This window comes from Hyla sarda, unplaced genomic scaffold (assembly GCF_029499605.1).
Source record: "Hyla sarda isolate aHylSar1 unplaced genomic scaffold, aHylSar1.hap1 scaffold_326, whole genome shotgun sequence".
NCBI lineage: Eukaryota > Metazoa > Chordata > Amphibia > Anura > Hylidae > Hyla > Hyla sarda.
The window spans coordinates 6,708-18,707 of NW_026609999.1; the positions used below are offsets into that span (position 1 = coordinate 6,708).

At 51.8% G+C, this 12,000-nt stretch overlaps 1 protein-coding gene across 3 annotated transcripts in view; it reads right to left on the reverse strand.

Moving 5' to 3' along the window:
* Positions 1-722: 722 nt before the first annotated feature.
* The window catches only part of LOC130329911 (thialysine N-epsilon-acetyltransferase-like), a 51,301-nt gene continuing 40,023 nt past the window's right edge, over positions 723-12,000 (reverse strand). The window contains exon 4 of one of the 3 annotated variants that reach the window (XM_056553536.1): positions 723-972. In XM_056553536.1, the coding sequence (XP_056409511.1) occupies positions 842-972 (131 nt within the window). In that variant the 3' untranslated portion in view covers positions 723-841. The remainder of the gene's footprint in view (positions 973-12,000) is intronic. The other 2 variants (XM_056553538.1, XM_056553537.1) reach the window with 2 other exon arrangements.

Consider the following 12,000-nt stretch of genomic DNA (forward strand, 5'->3'; position numbering starts at 1 on the left):
TACAATCACTACTACCCCATCATACACCACAACCACTGCTACCACATCATACACTTCAACTACCACATCATACACCACAACCACTACTAACACATCACATACCACAATCACTGCTACCACATCAAACACCACAAGCACTACTACCACATCATACACCACAAGCACTACTACCACATCATACACCCCACCGCTACTACCTCGCCATACACCACAACCACTACTACCTCGTCATACACCACACCGCTACTACCTCATTATACAGTACAACCACTACTACCACATCATACACCAAAACCACTGTTACCCCATCATACACCACAACCACTGCTACCCCATCATACACCACAACTACTACTACCACATCATACACCCCAACTACTACTATCACATCATACACCACAGCCACTACTACCACATCAAACACCAAAACCACTGTTACCCCATCATACACAACAACCACTGCTACCCCATCATACACCACAACTACTACTACCACATCATACACCCCAACCACTACTATCACATCATACACCACAACGCTACTATCACATCATACACCACAACCACTACTACATCATACACCACAACCACTACTACCACATCATACACCACAACCACTACTACCACATCATACACCATAACCACTACTATCACATCATACACCACAACGCTACTATCACATCATACACCACAACCACTACTACAACATCATACACCACAACCACTATTACCACATCATACACCATAAACACTACTACCACATCATACACCACACCACTACTACCACATCATACACCATAACCACTACTAACACATCATACACCACAACGCTACTATCACATCATACACCACAACAGTACCCCCCATCCTCTGTTACCGTTTTCTCACCATACTGAATTTTCTCTTTTTCCTGCAGCTCAATGACCACACAACGAAACCACGGTGTCTCCCCGAACCCATCTCGGTGCAATACTGCAACAGTGTAAGAAGATAGTCAGCTACCTAATGTTACTGCAACAGACCCCTCGCCCTACTGAACCGAACTATACTACACTCACACATCCCACAATACTACCCATACCCTTAACAGTACTGCACACACCCAACTAAACTGCACACAAACCTCTATACTGCACACACACTCCACTATACTGCACACACACCCCACTATACTGCACACACACCCCTACTTTACTGCACACATGCACCCCACTATACTGCACACACACTCCACTATACTGCACACACACCCCACTATACTGCACACACACCCCTACTTTACTGCACACATGCACCGCACTATACTGCACACACACACCTCACTATACTGCACACACACCTCACTATACTGCACACACCCCACTATACTGCACACACCCCACTATACTGCACACACACCCCACTATACTGCACACACACCCCACTATACTGCACACACACCCCACTATACTGCACACACACCCCACTATACTGCACACACACACCACTATACTGCACACACACACCACTATACTGCACACACACACCTCACTATATTGCACACACCCCACTATACTGCACACACCCCACTATACTGCACACACAGTCAACTATACTGCACACACAGTCAACTATACTGCACACACACCCCACTATATTGCACACACACCCCACTATACTGCACACACACCCCACTATACTGCACACACACCCCACTATACTGCACACACACCCCACTATACTGCACACACACACACACACACACCACTATACTGCACACACACACCACTATACTGTACACACACCACTATACTGCACACACACTCCACTATACTGCACACACACCCAACTATAATGCACACACACCCCACTATACTGCACACACACACCACTATACTGCACACACACCCCACTATACTGCACACACACCCCACTATACTGCACACACACCCCACTATACTGCACACACACCCCACTATACTGCACACACACACCACTATACTGCACACACACACACCACTATACTGCACACACACCCCACTATACTGCACACACACACCACTATACTGCACACACACCCCACTATACTGCACACACACACCACTATACTGCACACACACTCCACTATACTGCACACACACTCCACTATAATGCACACACACCCAACTATAATGCACACACCCCACTATACTGCACACACCCCACTATACTGCACACACCCCACTATACTGCACACACCCCACTATACTGCACACACCCCACTATACTGCACACACCCCACTATACTGCACACACACTCCACTATACTGCACACACACCCCACTATACTGCACACACACCCCACTATACTGCACACACACCCCACTATACTGCACACACACCCCACTATACTGCACACACACCCCACTATACTGCACACACACCCAACTATACTGCACACACCCCACTATACTGCACACACACACCCCACTATACTGCACACACACACACCCCACTATACTGCACACACACTCCACTATATTGCACACACACCACTATACTGCACACACACTCAACTATACTGCACACACACCCCACTTTACTGCACGTACCCTACTATACTGCACACACCCAACTAAACTGCACACAAACCTCTATTCTGCACACACATCCCACTATACTGCACACACGCACCCCACTATACTGCCCACACACCCCACTACTATACTGCACACACACCCCACTATACTGCACACACCCCACTATACTGCACACACACCCCACTATACTGCATGTACCCTACTATACTGCACACACACTCCACTATACTGCACACAAACCCCACTATACTGCAGGTACCCTACTATACTGCACACACACTCCACTATACTGCACACACACCACTATACTGCACACACACCCCACTATACTGCACACACACCACTATACAGCACACACACCACGATACTGCACACACACCACTATACTGTACACACACACCACTATACTGCACACACACTCCACTATACTGCACACACACCACTATACTGCACACACACCACTATACTGCACACACACCACGATACTGCACACACACCACTATACTGTACACACACACCACTATACTGCACACACACCCCACTATACTGTACACACACCCCACTATACTGCACACACACACCTCACTATACTGCACACACACCCCACTATACTGCGCACACCCCCCACTATACTGCACACACACACCACTATACTGCACACACACCCCACTATACTGCGCACCCCCCCCACTATACTGCACACACCCTACTATACTGAACCCACACCACTATGCTGCACACCCCGACTATACTGTACACCCCCCCACTATACTGCACCCACCGCCCCCCCCCCCAATATGCTGCACACACACCACTATACTGCACACACACCCCACTATACTGCACACACACCCCACTATACTGCACACACACCCCACTATACTGCACACACACCCCACTATACTGCACACACACCCAACTATACTGCACACACCCCACTTTACTGCACACACACACCCCACTATACTGCACACACACACACCCCACTATACTGCACACACACTCCACTATATTGCACACACACCACTATACTGCACACACTCAACTATACTGCACACACACCCCACTTTACTGCACGTACCCTACTATACTGCACACACCCAACTAAACTGCACACAAACCTCTATTCTGCACACACATCCCACTATACTGCACACACGCACCCCACTATACTGCCCACACACCCCACTACTATACTGCACACACACCCCACTATACTGCACACACCCCACTATACTGCACACACACCCCACTATACTGCATGTACCCTACTATACTGCACACACACTCCACTATACTGCACACACACCCCCACTATACTGCAGGTACCCTACTATACTGCACACACACTCCCACTATACTGCACACACACCACTATACTGCACACACACCCCACTATACTGCACACACCACTATACTGCACACACACCACGATACTGCACACACACCACTATACTGTACACACACACCACTATACTGCACACACACTCCACTATACTGCACACACACCACTATACTGCACACACACCACTATACTGCACACACACCACGATACTGCACACACACCACTATACTGTACACACACACCACTATACTGCACACACACCCCCACTATACTGTACACACACCCCACTATACTGCACACACACACCTCACTATACTGCACACACACCCCACTATACTGCGCACACCCCCCACTATACTGCACACACACACCACTATACTGCACACACACCCCACTATACTGCACACACCCTACTATACTGAACCCACACCCACTATGCTGCACACCCGACTATACTGTAACACCCCCCCACTATACTGCACCCACCGCCCCCCCCCCAATATGCTGCACACACACCACTATACTGCACACACCCCACTATACTGCGCACACACCCCACTATACTGTGCACACACCCCACTATACTGCACACACACCCCACTATACTGCACACACACCCCCACTATACTGCACACACACCCCACTATACTGCACACACACCACACTATACTGCACACACACCCCACTATACTGCACACACACACCTCACTATACTGCACACACACCACCACTATACTGCACACACCCCCCCCACTATACTGCACACACACCACCACTATACTGCACACACACCCCACTATACTGCGCACACACCCCACTATACTGTGCACACACCCCACTATACTGCACACACACCCCACTATACTGCACACACACCCCACTATACTGCACACACACCCCACTATACTGCACACACACCACACTATACTGCACACACACCCCACTATACTGCACACACACACCTCACTATACTGCACACACACCACCACTATACTGCACACAACCCCCCCACTATACTGCACACACACCACCACTATACTGCACACACACCCCCACTATACTGCACACACTCCACTATAATGCACACACACCCCACTATACTGCACACGCACCCCACTATACTGCACACACCCCACTATACTGCACACACACCCCCACTATACTGCACACACCCCCCCACTATACTGCACACACACCACCACTATACTGCACACACACCCCACTATAATGCACACACACCCCACTATGCTGCACACACACCCCACTATACTGCACACACACCCCACTATACTGCACACACTCCACTATAATGCACACACACCCCACTATACTGCACACACACTCCACTATACTGCGCACCCCCCCCCCCCCCACTATACTGCGCACACACCCCACTATACTGCACACACTCCACTATAATGCACACACACCCCACTATACTGCGCACACACCCCACTATACTGCACACACCCCACTTATACTGCACACACACTCCACTATACTGCACACACACCCCCACTATACTGCACACACACTCCACTATACTGCGCACACACCCCACTATACTGCACACACTCCACTATAATGCACACACTCCACTATAATGCACACACTCCACTATAATGCACACACACCCCACTATACTGCGCACACACCCCACCTATACTGCACACACACCCCACTATACTGCACACACACCCCACTATACTGCACACACACCCCACTATAATGCACACACTCCACTATAATGCACACACACTCCACTATACTGCACCCACCGCCCCCCCCCCCAATATGCTGCACACACACCCCACTATACTGCACACACCCCACTATACTGCACACACACCCCACTATACTGCGCACACACCCCACTATATTGCACACACACTCCACTATACTGCACACACACCCCACTATACTGCACACACATCCCACTATACTGCACACACACCCCACTATACTGCACACACACCCCACTATAATGCACACACTCCACTATAATGCACACACACTCCACTATACTGCACCACCGCCCCCCCCAATATGCTGCACACACCACCCCACTATACTGCACACAGACACCACTATACTGCACACACACTCCACTATACTGCACACACACCCACTATACTGCACACACTCCACTATACTGCACACACACACCCCACTATACTGCACACACATCCCACTATACTGCACACACACTCCACTATACTGCACACACACCCCACTATACTGCACACATACTCCACTATACTGCACACACTCCACTATACTGCACACACACCCCACTATACTGCACACACACCCCACTATACTGCACACACATCCCACTATACTGCACACACATCTCCCACTATACTGCACACACACTCCACTATACTGCACACACACTCCACTATACTGCGCACACACCCCACTATACTGCGCACACACCCCACTATACTGCACACCCCCCCCACTATACTGCACACACACTCCACTATGCTGCACACACACACCACTATACTGCACACCCCCCCCACTATACTGCACACACACCCCCACTATACTGCACACACACCCCACTATACTGCACACACACCCCACTATACTGCACACACACACCCCACTATACTGCATACACACCCCACTATACTGCACACACACTCCACTATACTGCACACACACCCCACTATACTGCACACACACACCACTATACTGCACACACACTCCACTATACTGCACACACACTCCACTATACTGCACACACACCCCACTATACTGCACACACACCCCACTATACTGCACACCCACCCCACTATACTGCACACCCCCCCCACTATACTGCACACACACCCCCACTATACTGCACACACACCCCACTATGCTGCACACACACCCCACTATGCTGCACACACACTCCACTATGCTGCACACACACCCCACTATACTGCACACACACCCCACTATACTGCACACACACCCCACTATACTGCACACACCCCACTATACTGCACACACCCCACTATACTGCACACACACCCCACTATACTGCACACACTCCACTATAATGCACACACACCCCACTATGCTGCACACACACTCCACTATGCTGCACCCACCGCCCCCCCCAATATGCTGCACACACACACACACACCACTTTACTGCACACACACCCCACTATGCTGCACACACACCCCACTATACTGCACACCCCCCCACTATACTGCACACACACCCCACTATACTGCACACACACCCCACTATACTGCACACCCCCCCCCCCACTATTCTGCACACACCCCACTATACTGCACACACACCCCACTATACTTCACACACCCCACTATGCTGCACACACACCCCACTATACTGCACACACACTCCACTATACTGCACACACACCCCACTATAGTGCACACACATCCCACTATACTGCACACACACTCCACTATACTGCACACACACTCCACTATACTGCACACACACCCCACTATACTGCACACACCCCCCACTATACTGCACACACACCCCACTATAATGCACACACACCCCACTATGCTGCACACACACCCCACTATATTGCACACACACCCCACTATACTGCACACACTCCACTATAATGCACACACACCCCACTATACTGCACACACACCCCACTATACTGCACACACACTCCACTATACTGCGCACCCCCCCCCCACTATACTGCGCACACACCCCACTATACTGCACACACTCCACTATAATGCACACACACCCCACTATACTGCGCACACACCCCACTATACTGCACACACCCCACTATACTGCACACACACTCCACTATACTGCACACACACCCCACTATACTGCACACACACTCCACTATACTGCGCACACACCCCACTATACTGCACACACTCCACTATAATGCACACACTCCACTATAATGCACACACTCCACTATAATGCACACACACCCCACTATACTGCGCACACACCCCACTATACTGCACACACACCCCACTATACTGCACACACACCCCACTATACTGCACACACCCCACTATACTGCACACACCCCCCACTATACTGCACACACACACCACTATACTGCACACACACCCCACTATACTGCACACACTCCACTATACTGCACACACCCCCCACTATACTGCACACACACCCCACTATACTGCACACACACACCACTATACTGCACACACACCCCACTATAATGCACACACTCCACTATAATGCACACACACTCCACTATACTGCACCCACCGCCCCCCCCCAATATGCTGCACACACACCCCACTATACTGCACACACCCCACTATACTGCACACACACCCCACTATACTGCGCACACACCCCACTATACTGCACACACACCCCACTATACTGCACACACACCCCACTATATTGCACACACACTCCACTATACTGCACACACACCCCACTATACTGCACACACATCCCACTATACTGCACACACACTCCACTATACTGCACACACACCCCACTATACTGCACACACACCCCACTATACTGCACACACACCCCACTATAATGCACACACTCCACTATAATGCACACACACTCCACTATACTGCACCCACCGCCCCCCCCCAATATGCTGCACACACACCCCACTATACTGCACACACACCCCACTATACTGCACACACTCCACTATACTGCACACACACCCCACTATACTGCACACACATCCCACTATACTGCACACACATCCCACTATACTGCACACACACTCCACTATACTGCACACACACTCCACTATACTGCACACACACCCCACTATACTGCGCACACACCCCACTATACTGCACACCCCCCCACTATACTGCACACACACTCCACTATGCTGCACACACACACCACTATACTGCACACCCCCCCACTATACTGCACACACACCCCACTATACTGCACACACACCCCACTATACTGCACACACACTCCACTATACTGCACACACACCCCACTATACTGCACACACACTCCACTATACTGCACACACACCCCACTATACTGCACACCCACCCCACTATACTGCACCCCCCCCCCCACTATACTGCACACACCCCCCCACTATACTGCACACACACCCCACTATACTGCACACACACTCCACTATGCTGCACACACACCCCACTATACTGCACACACACCCCACTATACTGCACACACACCCCACTATACTGCACACACCCCACTATACTGCACACACACCCCACTATACTGCACACACTCCACTATAATGCACACACACCCCACTATACTGCACACACACCCCACTATACTGCACACACACTCCACTATGCTGCACACACACTCCACTATGCTGCACCCACCGCCCCCCCCAATATGCTGCACACACACACACACACACACCACTTTACTGCACACACACCCCACTATGCTGCACACACACCCCACTATACTGCACACCCCCCCACTATACTGCACACACACCCCACTATACTGCACACACACCCCACTATACTGCACACCCCCCCCCACTATACTGCACACACCCCACTATACTGCACACACACCCCACTATACTGCACACACACCCCCCGCTATACTGCACACACCCCACTATGCTGCACACACACCCCACTATACTGCACACACACTCCACTATACTGCACACACACCCCACTATAGTGCACACACATCCCACTATACTGCACACACACTCCACTATACTGCACACACACTCCACTATACTGCACACACACACCACTATACTGCACACCCCCCCCACTATACTGCACACACACCCCACTATACTGCACACACACCCCACTATACTGCACACACCCCCCACTATACTGCACACACACCCCACTATACTGCACACACACCCCACTATACTGCACACACACCCCACTATACTGCACACACACCCCACTATGCTGCACACACACCCCACTATACTGCACACACACCCCACTATACTGCACACACCCCCCACTATGCTGCACACCCCCCCCGCTATACTGCACACACACCCCGCTATACTGCACACACCCCCCCCCCCCGCTATACTGCACCCCCCCCCGCTATACTGCACACCCCCCCCCCCCGCTATACTGCACACCCCCCCCCCCCCGCTATACTGCACACCCCCCCGCTATACTGCACCCCCCCCCGCTATGCTGCACCCCCCCCCCGCTATGCTGCACACCCCCCCCGCTATGCTGCACCCCCCCCCCGTTATGCTGCACACACACCCCGCTATGCTGCACACACACCCCGCTATGCTGCACACACACCCCACTATACTGCACACACACCCCACTATACTGCACACACACCCCACTATACTGCACCCCCCCCCCACTATACTGCACACACCCCCCACTATACTGCACCCCCCCCCACTATACTGCACACACCCCCCACTATACTGCACACACCCCCCCCGCTATACTGCACACACACCCCGCTATACTGCACACACACCCCACTATACTGCACACACACCCCACTATACTGCACACACACCCCACTATACTGCACACACACCCCACTATACTGCACACACAACCCGCTATACTGCACACACAACCCGCTATACTGCACACACACCCCACTATACTGCACACACAACCCGCTATACTGCACACACACCCCGCTATGCTGCACACACACCCCGCTATGCTGCACACACACCCCGTTATGCTGCACACACACCCCGCTATGCTGCACACACACTTCGCTATATTGCACACACACCGCTATACTGCACACACCGCTATACTGCACACACACCGCTATACTGCACACACACACCGCTATACTGCACACACACTCCACTATACTGCACACACACCCCACTATACTGCACACACACCCCACTATACTGCACACACACCCCACTATACTGCACACACACCCCACTATACTGCACACACACCCCACTATACTGCACACACACTCCACTATACTGCACACACACACCGCTATACTGCACACACACACCGCTATACTGCACACACACACCGCTATACTGCACACACACCCCACTATACTGCACACACACCCCACTATACTGCACACACACCCCACTATACTGCGCACACACCCCACTATACTGCACACACACCCCACTATACTGCACACACACACCACTATACTGCACACACACCCACTATACTGCACACACACCCCACTATACTGCACACACACTCCACTATACTGCACACACACACCGCTATACTGCACACACACACCGCTATACTGCACACACACACCGCTATACTGCACACACACTCCACTATACTGCACACACACCCCACTATACTGCACACACACCCCACTATACTGCACACACCCCCCACTATACTGCACACACCCCCCACTATACTGCACACACACTCCACTATACTGCACACACACCCCACTATACTGCACACACACCCCACTATACTGCACACACACACCGCTATACTGCACACACACTCCACTATACTGCACACACACACCGCTATACTGCACACACACCCCACTATACTGCACACACACCCCACTATACTGCACACACACACCGCTATACTGCGCACACACTCCACTATACTGCACACACACTCCACTATACTGCACACACACCCCACTATACTGCACACACACTCCACTATACTGCACACACACCCCACTATACTGCACACACACCCCATTATACTGCACACACACTCCACTATACTGCACACACACCCCACTATACTGCACACACACTCCACTATACTGCACACACACTCCACTATACTGCACACACACCCCACTATACTGCACACACACTCCACTATACTGCACACACACTCCACTATACTGCACACACACCCCACTATACTGCACACACACTCCACTATACTGCACACACACCCCGCTATACTGCACACCCCCCCCCCCGCTATACTGCACCCCCCCCCGCTATACTGCACACCCCCCCCCCCGCTATACTGCACACACCCCCCCCCCCCCGCTATACTGCACACCCCCCGCTATACTGCACCCCCCCCCCCCGCTATGCTGCACACCCCCCCCGCTATGCTGCACACCCCCCCCCGCTATGCTGCACCCCCCCCGCTATG